Genomic DNA, 20,335 nt, shown 5'->3' on the forward strand with positions numbered 1-20,335 from the left:
AATTGAGAACTTAAAACGAAACAGAAACAACAGTAAAAAAACAAAACAAAACCAAATCAGTGTTCACAATTTTTTAATGTTTCCTATATCGCTGGAACAGAAAAACCAAAAGCAACCCGAGAACCGAATGGATAACCGAATATCTTAAATACAATTTATATACCTTAAAAATTAATTACCTTTAGTAAAAAATTATCAAATATTCTAAAAATACTACTTATAACCGAACAACCCAAAAATGAATTACCCTATTTCTTTTTATCAGAGATATTTAATATTGTTGTAATTTCCTAAAAGAACTGAATTACCTAAAAAAATATTTGAAATATTTAAATTTATCCAAGTTATCCGATATTGTAGCTAACCAAATCTCATATGTGATATTTACCCAAATTATTCAAAAGTATCCAAAAATAGGAACCGAAAACCTAATTGAACTCCAATTTTATCTGGTTCCTAATGTTGTTATCCGAACTAAACCAAAAACCAAAATAACCAAACAGAAACTAAACTCAAATTCATAAATAACTAAAAAATTCATATATCTCTTAAAAAGAATACATGAGATCACAACCGAATCGACACAACATCGGAAAAAAAACCTGGAATTGAACCAAAAATCAAACACAAATGGCTAAACATATAAGGAACTGACGGGTTCATAAAACTTTCAATAGATATAATCTGGACAAGACTTGGGTTCACCCCCTATGGTGAATCTTTAAATTCACCACTTTCCTAATAACCTATCAAAGTGCCAACTAGATTAATAATTAAAAAATATTAAATAACTTTTTCAAAAACCAAAATAATTAGAAAAATAAATAGTGTCAATTTTAATAATGCTAATGTCACTATCTAATCCATAAACTCAAACTCTATACCCTAAATCCAAATTCTAAACCCTAAATTCTAAATTATAAACCCAAACTCTATACCCTAAACCCAAATCTTAAACCCTAAATCCAAACCATAAATCATAAACTCAAAAACCTGAACACTAAACCCAAATCTATACCCTAAATTCAAATCCTAGACTCTAAAACCAAAACGTAAATACAAAACCCAAACCCTATACCCTAAATATTTGGATTAATATTGATGTTGTTCTTTTAAAATTTAAGGTTAAAAATTAAAGTTTTGATTTAGAATTCATGGTTTGGGTTACGGTCTAGGGTTTGGGTTTAGGGTCTACGGTTTGGGTTTAGGGTTTATGGTTTGGGTTTAGAGTCTAGGTTTTGGGTTTAGGGTTTAGGGTTTAGGGTTTAGGGTTTAGGGTTTGAGTTTAGGGTATAGTTTTGGGTTTAAAGGTTAGATTTTTTGGTTTATGATTTATGGTTTGGGTTTAGGGTTTAAAATTTGGGTTTAAGACATATAATTTGGATTTATAATTTAAAATTTAAGGTTTAGAATTTGGATTTAGGGTATAGAGTTTGAGTTTATGGATTAAATAGTGACATTTGCATTATTAAATATGACATTATTTATTTTTTAAATTATTTAATCATTAATTTAGTTGGTAATTTAATTGGTTATTAGGGAGGTGGTGAATTTAAAGATTCACCCTAGAGAGTGAACCCAAGTCTTGTCCATATAATCTCGCGGTTTCAAAATACAGGTAAAATCTAGTAGACATTAAACTAATAAATAATCTTATTTAAATAGAAAATGACATTTACGTAAGTTGTATTCTGATTGGTAGATCATTTTTAGTGAGGTGGATGGCAAGATATTGATCCTCATTGAATATAGTCCAAACATTTAATCCTCCAATTCTTTTAGTTCAGTTTCTTTTTCTTTTTGGATTGATTCTTTTATTTTAGCATACACCAGCGGGTCTACGGTCTCTGTTTTATTATACGTGATTACATATTCTCTAAGATCTTGGAGCAAAGCTTTGGTGACTTTGACGGCGATACCACGGATGAACCAAGAAACCGGTGGCACATTAAGAAGAGAAGATGGCTCAAATATATGCTCCATTGTCACCTTTGAGCCAATTCTTCCTTTACCGCCACTACATTTTTTGTACTGTTCTTCACTAATCCGCGACCTAGACTTGCACAACCGTTCCTGATCTACGTACAGTGGCTGTATTTTCCAGCTACCCTCAAACACTTTCATATGCTTCACTTTCACTTTCTTATATGTTGCCTAAGCAATAAAACAAATTAGTACAACCAGAAATAAACGGAAACAACTGGTTCTTGTGAGGAATATAGAGAAACTTTCTTACGGTAACTTTTTGATGGTTTTCATCGATGATTAAATGTATTGGGATAGTCCCATTATACCCAAGTATCTTCCATCTCAAAACTTTTTCCACTTCCGTGATCTGCCTTGGTCCATCCTTCTTTAAAACCTTTGTTGCTCTTGTGTCCTTCAAAGAAAATAAAGAGACCACACTCTCAATTATTGCTAATAACAGATACTCAATTCGAATCATACACTTAGTGAATAAAACAAACCAGACGTGTGCGCCAGTTGTACTTGTACTTGCCCATTGAATGGAAGTACATCAGGTTTCTTGGATTGGTGAACATCTCGGAGACTGATTGAGGAGGAGATCCCAATGTGAAATCTATGTTTAAATGGCAAAGCCCTTTTTTTGTTTTCACCTTCAAAACAAAAAAAATAGTTAAAAGACGTTTCAAGATCAATTTTCCTAAATTCTAGCATTTCCTATAAAAACAAACAAAAAATATATTCCACGAGTATTGACTATTGACAGGTTATGTTTGATTCTTTGCTGTACCTTCACCTTAGCAGGTGCACCGTTCCATGGATGTTTTTTTTCAGAATTCCAAAGTCTGTTTTGCCTCACCAGTTCATCCAAGTCATAGTACCTAGGATCAGTAGCAGACAGTGGCATAGATTTAACATGGTCTATTTCCATGGATTCAGCCTTCAAAAACCCAAGAAGAATCGTGTTATCTCATTTACAAAATTAACCACCAACACAAGTATCTAATATTGTTTGCTGATTTGCTATTACCTTTTCTTTAGGGCTTATATCAGGATCCCAATACCATGGTCCCTGAATATACCTATCTTCTTCTGAAACTGAACTAGATTTACCATTCTTTGATCTCTTGGACGTCTACATGACAAACATAATCATGATCTGGTGTTTGCAGTTAATTAACGGATATATATATATATATATTAGACTTCCAGGGGTCTTTTGATTGGTGGAAATGAACTGACCTTAAGGGGCTGTTGAATATTCTGATTGATCCAGCCACCAAATCCAGGGAATATACCCATTTCGATTCGAAAGTTAGTCTACAAAAAGTAGTGCTTATCAATGTGGGTAAGAGAAAATGACGATCTAAAGATATATTATTGTTTGTGGAATGTCAGTTAAAGTCCCTGCATCTTGAGAGAATTGTATACGTTAAGTTCTTCGTATGGTGAAACAATGAAGTGACCAGCTTATTTATCGTGAATTATATGACGTACAAGCAAAGACCTTCCTGTTGGAAAGAGGTGACCAAAGTGTTCAATAAATTGTAGAATGGTGCCTGTCACGGAATCTTTAAACTCATAGATGTTAAAGTCGATCTCCTTCTTCCTCACGTTTCAAACTCCGATCACGATCAAGAACCAATACATTCGATATACCCGGTGTTCACCGCACCACACCGTTAACAAGGTGTGGTCGCTATATCTCACCGGAGCTGGGATTGAACCAGCAATCACTATTCCCGGCGACTCTTAAACCAGAGCCACCGCTGTTACAATCAAACCTTGGATCTTTCTCTCTGTTGTATCTCTCTCTCGCTGCTAACAAACCTATCAGCTCTTGAGATCGAGTCAACTCACCTATGAAACATAACTGATCTTATATAATGATACAGTTAGCTCAAGTCACACGCACAACGTGACAACTAAAGAGAGAAAGACCCGGTATGATTACAATCAAGTGACTAAACCGGATTAAACCAAATCCTAATTACTTCCTATCTAAACCGATAGTCCTAATTCTTGTCTACAATCTTCAAATCTCCACCTTAGACAAGAATCCTTCCATGCTCATTATAAACTTAACGAAACATACCTCTCAAAACTCTTTACTGAGTCATCTTCATAACTTCATTACTCTCGCCTTTTACCAGACCACCGTTGCAGCCTTCACCGGATGCAACTCTTCTTCTCTTCTGAATCTTTACTCCTTGGAAACCCGAAGCAACCTCAATGCTTCTCTAAACTTGAACACTGGTAACACCTTAGTAAAAATATCGGCTGGATTGTACGCAGTAGCAATCTTCAGAACTTGAACTTCTCCTGCGCTTATCAAGTCTTTGATAAAATGGAACTTTGTTGCTACATGCTTCGTGCGCTCGTGGAACACTGCGTTCTTCGACAGCGCAATAGCACTCTGCGAGTCACAGTAAACCTCAACTGACTCCTGCGGAAAACCCAATTCTTCAGCAAATCTTTTGAGCCACACTCCCTCCTTTCAGCTTCAGATAACGCGATATACTCAGCCTCGGTCGTAGACAGAGCAACCACTGGTTGTAGTGATGATCTCCAGCTCACAGGATTACCTCCTGCAGTAAACACCATTCCAGAAATTGACCTTCGATGATCCAAATCAGCACTGTAGTCCGAATCACAATAACCCTTGATTCTGAACTCTCCTTTTCCTTTATAGCATAATCTGGTATCTACGGTTCCCTTTATGTACCGAAGAACCCATTTCACTGCTTGCCAATGCTCCTTTAGTGGCTTTGTCATGAAACGACTTATCAAACCCACTGGATACGCCAAATCCAATCTGGTACCCACCATTGAGTACATGATACTCCCCACTGCACTCTGGTAAGGTATCTTCTTCATATGACCTTCTTGCTCTTTTAACTCCTCTGGAGTTCCAGACTTGAGTTTAAAATGAGCACCCATCGGAGTTGACACCGGCTTTGACTGATCCATATCAAACTTCGACAGCACCTTCCACACATAGTCTTCCTGCGAAATCCGCAACTCTCTGTTGTCTCTGTTCCTACTAATCTCCATTCCCAATATTTTCTTAGCTTCTCCGAGATCTTTCATCTCAAACTCTGAGCTCAAAACCTTCTTTAACTCAACAACCTTGCTCTTATCAATCGAAGCTATGAGAATGTCGTCTACATATAAGAGCATGTATACCTAGACTCCCTTGGCGTCCACCTTGAAGTAAACACACATATCATACTCACTTCTGACATAGCCTTGCGTCTTCACAAAATCATCAAATCTTCTATTCCACTATCGTGGAGACTGCTTTAGTCCGTATAAGGATCGTTTAAGCAAACAGACCTTCTCTGGATACTTCTTGTCTATAAAACCCTCGGGTTGATCCATATAAATCGTTTCATCAAGCAGCCCATGAAGAAACGCCGTCTTCACGTCCATCTGATGAAGCTCCATGTCGAAGTGAGCAACCGCAGATAAAATATATCGAATCGAGACATGCTTCACCACCGGTGCAAAGATCTCTTGGAAGTCTATGCCCTCCTTCTGAGAGTAGCCTTTTGCTACAAGCCTGCCTTTGTATCTTGGCGGCTCAACTCCTGTGATTCCAGCCTTCCTCTTGAACACCCACTTGCATCCAATCGTCTTTTGACCCTTCGGTCTATCTACCAAAACCCATGTCCCATTCTTCTTCAAAGAAATCATTTCATCTCCTGCTGCCTCTGTCCAGAAGTCACTGTCTGGATCATCCATAGCCTCACTCCATGAAGTTGGCTCTGCTCTTGTATCTTCTGACATGTCGCATATATAGCAAGCGTATATGTCTTCACCGTCTGCCGCTTCACAGTCGTAGTCTTCAAACCTCTTAGGTGGAACAATCTGTCTTCTAGGCCTGTCCTTTGCTAACTGATACTCTCCTGAAACGTCTTCATCCTCTGGTGTGCCATTCTCAACCCCATCACTGACATCATTATCCGTAGCTCCACCTACAGGAGCACTTCCTCCTGTTTCAGATAGTTCCAATCTCACCAGATTAGGAACTTCTCCCGACTGACCGCTTTCTGAAGTTTTACTCTTATCATTCTTATAAACTGTGTCTTCCTTGAAGACTACATCTCGACTTATTACCACCTTCTTATCGTCTTGTAACCAGACCTTAAAACCTTTTACTCCATCTGGATATCCAGTGAAATAGCCACGCTTAGCTCTGGGATTTAACTTCCCATCACTTGTATGCACAAAAGCAAGACATCCAAATCTTTTCAGGTTGGTTAGATCAGGCATCACCGATGACCACCTCTCCTCTGGAACCTCAAAGTTAATTGCCGACGATGGAGACCTGTTGATCAGATACACTGCTGTAGCTGCTGATTCAGCCCAAAACTTTAACTCGAAACCGCTTTCACTGAGCATACTTCTAACCTTGTTCATGATCGTCCTGTTTAGCCTCTCTGCTACTCCGTTTTGCTGCGGGGTATACGTGCAGGTTCGATGTCTGACCACTCCCTCATCTTTGCAGAATGAGTTGAACCTGAGATTACAAAACTCAAGTCCGTTGTCTGTACGAAGCTTCTTGATTTTCGTCTCACTCTGTGTCTCCACCATCTTCTTTCACTCAACAAAACATTCAAACGCTTCACTCTTGTGCCTTAGGAAATAGATCCAAATCTTCCTGGAGAAGTCGTCTGTAAAGGTCAGGAAATACTGTGCTCTACTCAAGCTTGGTGGAACGTTTGGTGAGCCCCAAAGATCAGAATGGATATAATCCAACTTATCTTTAGTAACATGTAGTGCCGGACCGAAACTCACTTTATGAGTCTTTCCTATAACACAATCCTCGCAGAAACTGATGTCTTTATTCTTGACATCTCCGAAACAACCTTTCTTCACTAATACTTCCATTCCCTTCTGCCCGAGATGACCCATGCGACTGTGCCACAACTTAATTTCTGAAGACTGACCTTGACTTCCAGCTGTAGCGTTGCTTGATTCTCCACTGACGAACCCCGATGTCCTTGCTGTAGCTAGCAGAATGTAGAGCGATTGACGTCTTATACCTTTCATGAACACTGTACATCCCATGATCACCTTAAAAATACCGTTTGAGCCTTTGAAGTCACAACCTTTCTCCTCCAAGCTTCCAATCGAGATGAAATTGCGTAAGATTCCAGGCATGTATCTCACATCGTGAAGGACGAAGGTTGTCATGTCTGGGTTCTCGAACCTGATAGACCCAATCCCTTTGACTTCCATGATCGTATTATTCGCCATACAAACTCTGCCACCAGATGTTGGCTCAAACTCAAAGAAGAAATCCCTTCTTGGCGTCATGTGAAAAGAACAGCCGGTATCCATGACCCACTCATCTCTATCAGACTCCATAGAATTAACCTCTGCAACTAACAAGCCGACGAGATCCTTCGCATCATCTTTGGCTAAAGATGACTCTCCCTTTTCAGAACCTTGATGTTGATTCTTGTTCTGGTCAAGCCATTTGTAGCATTGCTTCTTAAAATGCCCTTCTTTGCCGCAGATCCAACATACTCTTTTTCCATCTTTTGACTTTGATCTTGATCTGTTGTTCTTTCCTTTACCTGCAAAATTGTTAGAGGACCTATTCTCCGATCTACCTCTAGCAAAATTCCCTTCTCCTGATGTCCTAGAACTAGGGGCATCCTTATATTCCATCTCCTTAGACTTAGCCGCACTTGCTACTTCATCTAGTCTAATAGCTTCCCTACTATACTTCAAGGTTTCTTTAAGAGAATCATACATGTTTGGCAGTGCGTTGAGTAGTAGAATCGCTTGCACCTCCTCTGGTATCTCAATGTTGAGATTGTTGAGGTCTGCTATGAGCTTCAGGAAGTCGTCCACGTTCTGGTCGATCGATCTTGTATCTTGCATCCGGAATGAGTAAACCTTGAGCTGTGCGTGTACTCTATTTGGCAGAGTCTTTGCCATATAGAGTTTGTCAAGAAGCTCCCACGCCTCAGCTGCTGTAGTACATTTGACGAGCTTCCTTAGAACGTGATCTCCTACGCTCATAAAGATCAGATTCATCGCTTTCTCGTCTCGCTCGGATCTTTCAACTTCATCTTGAATCCTCTTCTTTGATGCCTCTTCATCTTCGTCATCCTTCGTACCCTTCGAATCTTGGATCTGAGGAGTAAGCACATCCTTCAATCCTTGTACGCTGAGATTCGCGAGCATCCGCTTCTTCCAAATCCCGAAGTCGCCAGTCCCGTCGAACATTGTCATCGTCACCTTGAACTTGTGAGTCGCCATCCTGAAATCAGTTGATTTCAGGTTTCTTGATCGAACTTTTCCCTCAGCCGAATCGTCTGCAGCCGGGCTCTGATACCAATTTGTTAAAGTCGATCTCCTTCTTCCTCACGTTTCAAACTCCGATCACGATCAAGAACCAATACACTCGATATGTTGACCCGGTGTTCACCGCACCACACCGTTAACGAGGTATGGTCGCTATATCTCACCGGAGCTGGGATTGAACCAGCAATCACTATTCCCGGCGACTCTTAAACCAGAGCCACCGCTGTTACAATCGAACCTTGGATCTTTCTCTCTGTTGTATCTCTCTCTCGCTGCTAACAAACCTATCAGCTCTTGAGATCGAGTCAACTCACCTATGAAACATAACTGATCTTATATACCGATACAGTTAGCTCAAGTCACACGCACAAACCACACGTGACAGCTAAAGAGAGAAAGACCCGGTATGATTACAATCAAGTGACTAAACCGGATTAAACCAAATCCTAATTACTTCCTATCTAAACCGATAGTCCTAATTCTTGTCTACAATCTTCAATAGATATAGCTAAAAAACGACAGGGATTCGTGGAAACTTCCTGCCGATCTTCACAACCTCGTGGCTCTTACTACTAACTCTCAAGCTCTTCCAGAATCGGATTTCTGGTCTGTTTCCTGATCTCTCCGATCTCACTCGTCCGCGCTGAACCATCACGAAATTCTCATCGACTATGTTCTCAATAATCTCATTTCTGCATGAGCTCGCTTCATTAATGCACTCGTAATTTTGTATATAAGATATTAGGTGAAAAAAAATCATCAAAATGACAATAGAAAACTGTTCGTCACACCTCTCTTATATTATGTGTCGATCAAATGATAAAAAGATCCATTCTTCGTCTTTATCTGATTGTATTAATATATCTATCTTATTAAAACAGAAACATTCCCTTGGATCTAACTATTGTTTTGTAAGATTTTAAATTAAATATACTTCTTTCTTATAAAGTTATACATGTTCTAATCCTAGTGTTCTTGTCTTTGAATATATCGAACTAAAGAGAGAAAAAGAGAGAGAGAGAAAGAGATAGAGAGAGCCGTATAGCTTAGAGATGAATATATTGTTATTATTTTATGAGTAATGAGTTCCTTATATAGGATTACATAACTTGGAGACAAAGTCTAATAACTTGGAGTAGGGAACAAGTAACTTGGAGTAGGGAACAAGTAAATCTAGAACATTCCATAATAGACATCACACAATATTCATAACACTTCCCCTTGATGTCCATTATGCGTGTAAGATGCTATCTCGTTAAAAACCGAGATTGTAATGCCATAACCGTCTAGAGTTTGTAATGCGTTTGGAATACTGCCTCGTTAAAACCTTTCCATGGTAAACCCAAAAACCCAATGTGGTAAAAACGGGAAGCCATGGATAGGAAAAAGAGTACAGCCGCATTACTTCCCCTGAAGTGAACATCACTGAAGGCTTCTCAGTGATCGCATACCAATCTGCTGCAAGCTTCCTGAGCGTGCATGTTGGTAATGCCTAAGTGAAGAGGTCGGCTGAGTTCTTGCTGGATCTGACTTAGAGGACCTTGACCTCTCCTTCTTTCTGAAGATCGTGGGTGAAGAAGAACTTGGGGAGAACATGCTTAGTCTTGTCACCCTTGATGTAACCATCTTTGAGCTGAGCTATGCAGGCCGCATTGTCTTCGTAAAGAACGGTCGGCTCGTCTTTACCATCCGTTATCCCACATGTTGTCCGAATATGGTGTGTCATGAGTCTCAACCAGACACACTATCTGCTTGCTTCATGGATCGCCAATATCTCTGAGTGATTGGATGATGTGGCTGATATAGTCTGCTTAACTGATCTCCAAGAAATGGTCGTGCCTCCATATGTGAAAACATAGCCGGTTTGGGACTTAGCACTGTGTGGATCGGACTGGTAACCTGCATCAGCAAAATGCTTTCATGATATTCATGGTCCATTCGGATCATATGGTTTATCTCTCTTAGATAAATTCGACCATGAATGTCTTTGTATGTCCATGATCTGTCCGGATCATGACATCATCCATAATCCATCCGGATTATGTTCTTGTCCACTATATATCTTATTCATATCCTTTGACCAAAACTCTTTATGAACTTTTAGTATATGTCCACGGTCTGTTCATGAAGTGGCTATTGTGTTATAGTTTGAAGTTTAATCAAAACTAAGCCACTTTTTGGTCAATAGGACGTTCCTCTCACTTGGATGGTTTAGGTCGGATTTAAGACCTAGAGGAACTGGTCGGAACAAGCTGGACGGGATGGATTGGTCGGGACCAATGATGATTAAGGTCGAACTAGGTCGGACATGATCCTAGTCGGTATGGTTCCCTTTGGTCGTGAATCTGATGGATTCTCAGACCATTTGATCAATCTATTCTTAGTACGTTAGATCATAGATCCCAACATTCATATACGGCTAATGATCTCTACTATAGATCATCGTAGTCTCTTCATAGCCTTTCCAAGAATCAATCATCTTAATCATCCTTTCTTTAATTATAAACACAAGGAATATATTGACTACTATATGGACTGATCTGAAACGTTCTTCTAGAACTTTCTACTAAGCATCACTTAGTCTTATCATATCATGTGTACATACACGCATGCAGCTGCATTTCAGTCCATGAACAACGCAGGAACGATGTTGTTCTATGAGAACTTCTTTCTCATTTTTCAAGGTATTTTATATTACCTTTATATATATATCCAGTGAGATATCAATTGTCTACTACATCTTTCTTATATGCCCAGATATTTATCAATTTCGATATTGGGTAGTAGCATTCACCACATAGGAACTTATTTCCTTGTTCCTTAGTCCCTGTGAGTATCCTTGTGTGATTTAGCCATTCCATTGAATGCTTCATGTAGCAACATGTACGACCACTTGTTTGTATTTTCATGTTCTACTGCTCACGATTTTCTTTTCCTCACAAGACTCATCTGTTCACTGGTTAGATGGCGTCTATCTTATGTATTTGGCCAATAAGCCCATCATATTCATTCTTTACTATAACTCCACGTCCCATTTATTTCTCTATGATGAGTACTCTTACGTGGGTTAGTGATCCTCGCATATCTCTTATGCTCAAGTGCTTTCTCTTTATCACTTATGAGTGTGTGTATGTGTCGACACCTTATATAATGTTCCATCGCGTTCTATCGCGTTCTAGACATGATACAATCGATTGAGATTTTATTATTATCAGGATCATTGAATACTTTGTAGTTTGCAAGGCTACATTGTATGATACCTGTACCTTAGGACCGGCCGGTCTTATCTCATTGTCTAGTATGGTTTCTCTTTCATGAACCCGGATCTATCATTATGAGCACCTTAACTTTTCTATCCGTGGTTCATTATATATGGAACATTCTGGTCTATCTTCTATAGACTTTTACAGCAACTTGATTATGTCTCTACTAGGACATTTATATAGTGGTGCTAAGCTGGTATGACTTAGTCATTCTTTCGGGTCTGTCTGGCTATCATTCTTTCTTTGTTTATGGATGTCCAGTACATATATATCTGGTCCGAGGATCTTTGCCAAGACTTGGATGGTTAAAACCATTCCACTTTTACTTTCTATTTACCAGCTTATAGCTTTCTCCATGATGTTGGATAGTCGGATTCATCTTGTATGTAATCAGTGTACCTTGGCCACAATATGATCACCTTTGTTTGGCTCATGGTCTCATTGAATTCGTGGGAGAAAGATCATGTTCTCTTATCCAACATATATTCCTGATTTTCATCTCATCCTTAGATGAGGTATTCCATCCTAGATGGCACATAGGTATGTGGTGGTTTATCCATAAAGTCTTAGGATGGTCTATATCTGGATTATGACCCTTTATCATCTTTAGACGGGAATATCTATGCTCACTTTATATGGCCTGATGTATCTTATCTTTCATACATGTATTCTTGTGGTGTACCCAAGCTTATAGACTTTTGAAGTCTCAACCTTATAGGTTATGTCTTATACGGCCAAGCTATTTTGCCTTATGGCCTTCGGCCAGGCTTATCATGTTCGGGTTTTATAGTATGGTCATGGACCACACGGAGTGTTTATTCTCCCCCTCATGAACATGCTATAAAATACGTTTGTTTGTCCTCACTTAAACGTAATGCTTGGACGGCCAGCATGGTTTTAGACCATGTTACACGAATTTGTGGTCTGGTCATGTTAAGGGGTTTGTCCTCACTACCCTTATGATCAGATTATACTTTCGTGTTGCTTGGAACAATGAAGCCTACTGAGTTTCCCTTGTGTACATGTTTCACAACGTGAGATCTTATGGGATAACTCTTTGTGCCTTAGTAATTTTAAACTTTGCATCAAGTTCGGACCAGGATGGCTAATCCAGTCATGCCATAAAGTGTATGAATTCATTGGTGAACCTTACTGGTTACCTAGGCTTTTATGCCTTATCACACTGATCCTTAGCATAGTATTAGATCAGTAGGGAGAATGTAGTCTCGACCCCTTTTATATGTATGCCTTTGGCGAATTTCATTAGCTAAAGGAACATTTCCTTTTTCTTTACTTTGCCCATTGGTTTATTATTGAAACCATTTTGATGTGGCTTGTAATGCCATTTCGACCTTTACTCCCTCCTCGACCATGATTGGATCTACAACCACGGTTATTGTGGTATCCTTGTCCACGGCCAGTGGGGATTTTGGGTCTCTCTCAATGAGTCTTAGGTGATAAATTTCGTGCCTCTTAAGGCCATGCCTTAGGCGTGGTGGTCTAGACATACTCTTCTCGAGTTTTCATTCTCATTTGTCAATCAAAAATATTTTTCAAGCAAATCAATCAAGATAAAAGAAAAACTTTTATTAATGCTATGAAATTTGAATGACAAATTATATTTAAAAGAAAACACCAAATCATAAGTATGAAATCAGAATGTCAAAAGGCTTAAACAATAGCCGGCCAGTCCATAATAACATCTTGGACGTGGCTCACATTTGGTTCTCTATTCAATGAATAAACCAATCTCATCATCTATATGAGTCCACCCGAATTTTCTTTTCTTAGCTTCTTCAGCATCACCGTATATCATCTCACATTGATACTCGGCACTTATCTCCATAACATAGTCGAGTTTGTCGAGGTTGACTTTCCTTTTCTGCTTCTTTTCCTCAAGAGCTGAAAGGTATGAGAGAAGGTCGTAATAGGTTGTGAAACCTTTAGCCTTCTGTGATAACAACACTTCCTTTGAATGGATCGTGTCACGAGTCTTGCTTAACAAGTCATAGTTTGTTATCACTTCACCACATAGTTTAAGACTAGGTGATTCTCATAAGATCAAAGTGATAGTCATCCACGGATTCATAATCCTGGAACCTCAGAGCCTTCCATTCTTTCATGGACTCATCTAGTAATGGCTCGAAGAACATGGTGTTCAATCTCAACCAGAGATCGTAAGGATCGTTGATGTAACTGCACTCATCATACAGATCCTTCACGAGATGCTTTCTCATTATCAAAACAGCTCTACGCCGTTCATATGCAAGGGTATCATTGCCGTATTTGATACACTTCCCAAGTCCTTTAGACTTTAAATCGGCTGAAGTGTTCATCGCCCAATCAAGGTAATTGTCTCCATTGAGATCAAGGGCTGGGTAATCCGAGTGATGGAGTCTCGACATCTGAAACATATCAAAATGATTTGTGTTAGTACATACAATTTCTGATGCCATTGGCTATCCAAGAAATAAAAGGCACTCGGCCAGTATGTAAACAATAAAGTCATATGGCTTGTGTGACCAATGCCATTCGGCTATTACACAATTAAATCACATTGCCAGCAAACAAATAAGAGGGTCATACGGCCAGTTTGCATTCTCTTTAGAAATTTACTTTCTCATAACTCATCCATCTCTTAATCAACTTGTTTGATTTATAAATCCCTTGAAAATAGTGGGATGGACGAGTGCATAGTCAAGCCATACCATATGGTATGCTACATCGCCCCATGCGGTTTAATGGTCTAGTAGTACCATTCGGTACACTTCCTCGACCAAATAAAACGGATCGTGATTTAGCTGCACTATGGTGCGCATCATCCATCACCGGTGATTGTGGATCACTGTGGATCATCGAGGATCACCGTGGATCACCTTGGATCACTGATCATCGTAGATCATCGCGGATCATCGAAGATCATCATGGATCATAGATCAACGCGGATCATCGTGGATGATCACCGTGAATCACGGGTGAAAAATCTAGTTGCACCTGAGGGTGAACATCATCGACCATTGATTTTATTTTATGGTTTAATCGTACTTAAGAGTACGTATCATCGACCTTTACTTCATATGGTCTAGTCATACCTATTGGTATGCATCATTGACTTAAAAGAAAATCATGGTCTAGCCACACTATGGTGTGCATCATCGACCAAAAGATGTGGAAAACATTAACCTTATGTTTTGTTTGGAAATATAGCGTGTCATCCTTAAAGGGGTATCACTTGTTGTCCATACAAAACGAAATTCATGTAATCACATGCTTTATATTTTAGGGTTTAGGGTTTTGATTTTAAAATAAAACAAGAACTAAAATCAACCAAATCAAATCGCAAAACCTTTTAAATCGGATTTAAGATGAAGAGAAGTTTGAAATCCGAATTGCTTGAACCACAAGTAAAGATTAGGGTTCTTGAGATCTTACCTTAATCTTTGCCGATCTTTTCTCCTTGGTTCCTCTTTTAGAAACCTTTAACTTTGCCGATCTTTTCTTTGGTTCCTTTCTTAGAAACCATTGATGGTTGATCTTGGAGCTGGATCGTGCTGATAACGTGTTCTAATCCTAGTGTTCTTGTATTTGAATAGATCGAACTAAAGAGAGAAAAAGAGAGAGAGAGAGAGAGAGAGAGAGAGAGAGCCGTATAGCTTAGAGATGAATGAATTGTTATTATTCCATGAGTAATGAGTTCCTTATATAGGATTACATAACTTGGAGACAAAGTCTAATAACTTGGAGTAGGGAACAAGTAACTTGGAGTAGGGAACAAGTAAATCTAGAACATTCCATAATATACATCACACAATATTCATAACATTATGACTTTATAACTCATCTCTTATCGTGTACTATAACTTCGTAACATTTATAAATGCTATACATGTTATTCAATCTTTTTTTTTGGTAAGATCATATTAGTGTGGGTTGATAGATTGTAACATAAATGTACTTATTTGTTATTATACGCTCATATTTACAAGTTGATCTATCATATACAAAATTAGTTCGTATTTGTAGAGAAATTTGAAAGATTGCTTTATAGTTGTCATGATGAACTAATCTTTAGAATTTTAGATATCACATGCGTTTATAGACTGAAACTATAGTTATTTCGTATTTTATCACCTTTATATCATATATAACTTCAAAATTTTATCAAACAAAGAAAAATATCAAAATTTTGTCACACCCATATGAGGTCTTTTACACGTTTCTAATATAGTCATATCTAAAGGATTAATTCAAATAAAATTTATTAACGTATAAAAAAACAAATGACATATTCTAAAACCAAGTTAATAAGAGATTATATTGCTAATCTATCTTATTACGAAAAACATGTACAAGTAATAGGTAACACTGATATCAATAATCAAAAAAAGTTATACCATAATGAAAAGGATCTATACTAAAAGATTAGTCCATGATCACTTCTAAATAAAATCACATGATAATACAAATTCAGTTATAAGAAATTTTACAATATTTATAAATACTCGGAGATACTTCTTTTGTTGGTATCTTAAATAATTTATAAACTTAAGTTATTAAAAAAAAGCTAAACGACAAAATTATTTTTGTCTCACTTAACATTCAAGTCTAAACAGAAACAAAACTAAGGAAAAATATTTCCGAAAATATTTAGGCAAAAAAACTAAGATATTATTTTCTTTTTTCGAAAAAAAAATCTTAGATTGATATGGTTAACTGTAATTATGGATATACACCAACTAAGAAGTAAAACTCGACTATAACAATAAATATCGTCTTCAATGTTTTATGCAATTTATAGTTATTTGAATAATGTTCCTCTGAGTACCGAGTTATAGTAATAAAAAATAATAGAAATATCAGTTTCTTTGATTCTAACCCCCGTTTACCACAGCCTATTGTATCAAAAAGCTTACACAAGATTATGACCAAAAAACAAATTTACACTGACTAATTCATTTCTTTATATGTCAATTACAGTTACTTTTGAATGAATATAACCCGCCCGATCGGGCGGGTCAGAATCTAGTGTATGTATTAAATTAGAATAAAAACTAAATATGTTACATGTAAAGGATAAAAATAAATATGGAGACAGCTGATGAATCTGCGAGACACAGCCAGACCTTTTATTACTTGCACCGTTAAATCTGGGAATCGTGCCTCCTTTTGGCATGACAACTGGACTGGGCTTGGCTCTCTTTTGGCGATAGTAGGTGTCTTAGGCCCCCAAGTCTTCGGTATTCCGACAGATTCAAGGGTTTGTGACACAGTGAAAGATGGTGCCTGGAGGGTTTCGAATAGTAGACACCCGCTGCTATGTCTGCTTCGGAACTGCCTCCCTCTCCTACCTCCCAATGTTAACTCTGATGAACATGATTTTTATGAGTGGCAGCTTTCACCAACAGAATCTACTACAGGCTTTTCTTCTTCAAAAACTTGGCTAAGACTTAACCCTCCCCCTCCACCAGTTCCTTGGTTTACGGTGGTTTGGTTCAAAGAAAAAGTTCCCAAGTACTCCTTCATCACTTGGCTCCTACTACGAGAGAGGTTAGCAATAAGAGACAGACTGAGACATTGGGAAATGGTGGTTCCGTCTGCGTGTTTGCTATGCGGAGTGACTGATGAGAGTATGCAGCATGTATTTTTCAATTGTTCTTATTCATCTGAATTATGGACAGCAGCCTTCGTGCATAGTGGAATCAATCCTCCCACAAATTTCTCCGATTTTGCGAGTTGGATTATATCGGCTTCTTTCCCCAAGAAGGTTAAAGGTATAATCAAGCTCTTATTTCAAAGTGTGATCTATTTTCTTTGGAGAGAAAGGAAATCTAGATTATTTAATCAGTCGTCCAAGCCTTCTCAAGTTTTACTAAGGAAATTCATCTTCAACTTCTAGCGAGACTCTTGGGTTTGGACAGAGAACCACTCGGCAACCAACGAACAAGCCTTTCTACGACCGTACGGATTTCATCGGGAGATACAACCACCTATTTATCTCATTGGTTTTCGCAGTTTCAAAACTGATATTACAAGCTTCACATGCGTTTCATTCGATTTGTACAAGGATTAGCCTTTCCTTTTTCTGTTCTTTTCTTTATTTCCTGCACTATTTTGTAAAGAATGCTCCTTTTGAGAAGGGAAAGTGAAATGGAAGTAATCTAAAAAAATAAAAATAAATAATAAATAAATAAATATGTTAATGCATGACAAAATAAATATGTTAATGCATTGAAAATATTAGCAGATTTAATCAAAGATCTTTATATCTTTAGTATATTTTTATAGTTTTACCTATAATCAATGCATGTAAATATAAATTATAAAGTATATATATGTACTAACTGAAAGTAGAAAATATCTAACATTTTAATTCATACATAGTAAAAATACATAATATATATATATATTACTAATTTCAAAAAATATTTTTTGTATACAAATATTTATATAATTAATGTAAAACAGAAGTATCTAAGAAAACAGTATACTGTATAGTACTATTATGATTTTGTAGGCAAATCAAAATATCTTTGTAAAATTATTTTACTTTTGTTTATATATTGTGTATATATGATGTGTTTTGATATTTTGTATCATTTTCCTTATTTAAATATAGGATCTGTATTTTCAAACTGTTTTTGCCATTAATAGTTATAATAAATCACGTGATCCGCTTGATATACATCTATCATGCATAATCCGTTTGATCTGCATGATCTGCACCGCTTAGACTGCTTTTACCATTCGGAACCTAATTCGTCATCCAGAGGTTACAGTCTTGAAAAGGTTTTAGGGATGTAGTATAGACTAAAACTTCAAAACGTATTAGGAGAAAATATATATTAAACTAATAAATAATTTATTATTTAATTAGAAAATTACATTTACATAAACTGTATTCTGATTGGTCGATTATCTTTAGTGACCTGGATGACTAGATATTGATCCTCACTCAATATAATCCAGATGGCATTTACATAAATTGTGTACTGATTGGTGGATTGTCTTTAGTGACATGGATGGCTAGATATTAATCCTCATTCAATATAATCCAAACATTTAATACTTGATTCTTTTTGTTTATTTACCGCCAGCTGGGTCCAAGACCTCCATTTTGTTTATCATGATTACATGTTCTCTAAGATCTTGGATCAAAGTCTTGGTGACTTTGACGGCGATACCACGGATAAACCAAGAAACCGGTGGCACATTAAGAAGAGAAGATGGCTCAAATATATGCTCCATTGTCACCTTTGAGCCAATCCTTCCTTTACCGCCGCTACATTTTTTGTACTCTTCTTCACTAATCCGCGACCTAGACTTGCACAACCGTTCCTGATCTACGTACAGTGGATCCATTTTCCAGCTACCCTCAAACACTTTCATGTGCTTCACTTTCACTTTCTTATATGTTGCCTAACCAATAACACAAATTATAGTTCACCTAAAAATGAACGAAAACAAATAGGTTGTGGTGAGGAATATAGAGACGCTTTCTTACGGTAACTTTTTGATGGTTTTCATCGATGATTAAATGTATTGGGATAGTCCCATTATACCCAAGTATCTTCCATCTCAAAACCTTTTCCACTTCCGTGATCTGCCTTGGTCCATCCTTCTTTAAAACCTTTGTTGCTATTGTGTCCTTCAAAGGAATTAAAAAGACCACACTCTCAATTATTGCTGATAGTTGATTCTTAAATTCGAGTCATACAACTAGTGAGTAAAACAAACCAAACGTGTGCGCCAATGGTTCTTGTACTTCCCCATTGAATGGAAGACTCCCAGATTTCTAGGATTAGTGAACATCTCGAAGACAGCTTGAGGAGGAGATCCCAATGTGAAATCTATGTTTAAATGGCAAAGACCCTTTTTTGTTTTCACCTTTAAAAAAAAAAGTTAAAAGACGTTTCAAGATCATCAAGTTTCCTAAATTCTAGAATTTCCTATAAAAACAAACAAAAATATATTCCACGAGTATTGAGTGATTATGTTTTATTCGTTGATGTTTTTTTTTTGAATGAATGTAAAATTTTATTCAAACAAATTTTTTTTACAACTAGTGCAACATATTTTGAACTACTTAATAGAACAAACCAAAGAATTAAACCTTTTTAAAAATTATTCGTTGATGTTACCTTCACCTTAGCAGGTGCACCGTTCCATGGATGTTTTTTATATTCAGAATTCCAAAGACTGTCTTGCCTCACCAGTTCATCCAAGTCATAGTACCTAGGATCGGTGGTAAACAGTGGCATAGATTTAACATGGTCTAATTCCAAGGATTCGGCCTACAAAAAAAACAAGAAGAATCGTTATCTCATTTGCGTAATTAAGCACCAACACAAGTATTTTTGATATTTATTGCTGATTTACTATTACCTTTTCTTTAGGGGTTAAATCAGGATCCCAATACCATGGTCCCTGAATATACCTATCTTCTTCTGAAACTGAACTAGATTTACCATTCTTAGATCTCTTGGACGTCGTCTACAACGACAAACATAATCATGATCTGATCTTTGCAGTTAATTAACCTATATACTAGACTTCCAAGGGTCTTTTGATTGGTGGAAATGAACTGACCTTAAGGGGCTGTTGAATATTCTGATTGATCCAGCCACCAAATCCAGGGAATACACCCATCTCTATTCGAAAGTTAATTAGTCTACAAAAACTAATGCTTATCAGATGATGGCAAGAATCAATGACGATCTACAGATTGTATATATTATGGTTTGTGGAAAGGTAGTTAAAGTATCTGCATATTGAGAGAGTTGTGTACG

At 37.4% G+C, this 20,335-nt stretch overlaps 1 protein-coding gene across 4 annotated transcripts; it reads right to left on the reverse strand.

Moving 5' to 3' along the window:
- Nucleotides 1–1,548: 1,548 nt before the first annotated feature.
- LOC108806382 (uncharacterized) lies at nt 1,549–20,315 on the reverse strand. Of its 4 annotated transcripts, none has more exons than XM_056989906.1 (6): nt 20,136–20,315; nt 2,996–3,100; nt 2,756–2,905; nt 2,469–2,618; nt 2,237–2,380; nt 1,549–2,154 (listed from the first exon to the last, which is right to left on the reverse strand). In XM_056989906.1, the coding sequence occupies exons 1-6, from the start codon at nt 20,193–20,195 to the stop codon at nt 1,762–1,764; spliced, it is 1,002 nt and encodes a 333-aa protein (XP_056845886.1). In that variant the 5' UTR covers nt 20,196–20,315; the 3' UTR covers nt 1,549–1,761. The 4 variants fall into 4 exon arrangements, with proteins under 4 accessions (XP_056845886.1, XP_018433981.1, XP_056845887.1 ...); XM_018578479.2 differs by lacking the exon at nt 20,136–20,315 and adding an exon at nt 3,208–3,419; XM_056989907.1 differs by lacking the exons at nt 1,549–2,154; nt 2,237–2,380; nt 2,469–2,618; nt 2,756–2,905; nt 2,996–3,100 and adding exons at nt 18,401–18,965; nt 19,051–19,194; nt 19,284–19,433; nt 19,694–19,840; nt 19,932–20,039 and having other exon boundaries at nt 20,136–20,296.
- Nucleotides 20,316–20,335: the final 20 nt, after the last annotated feature.

Source organism: Raphanus sativus, chromosome 6 (genome assembly GCF_000801105.2).
Source record: "Raphanus sativus cultivar WK10039 chromosome 6, ASM80110v3, whole genome shotgun sequence".
In the NCBI taxonomy this organism is placed as follows: domain Eukaryota; kingdom Viridiplantae; phylum Streptophyta; class Magnoliopsida; order Brassicales; family Brassicaceae; genus Raphanus; species Raphanus sativus.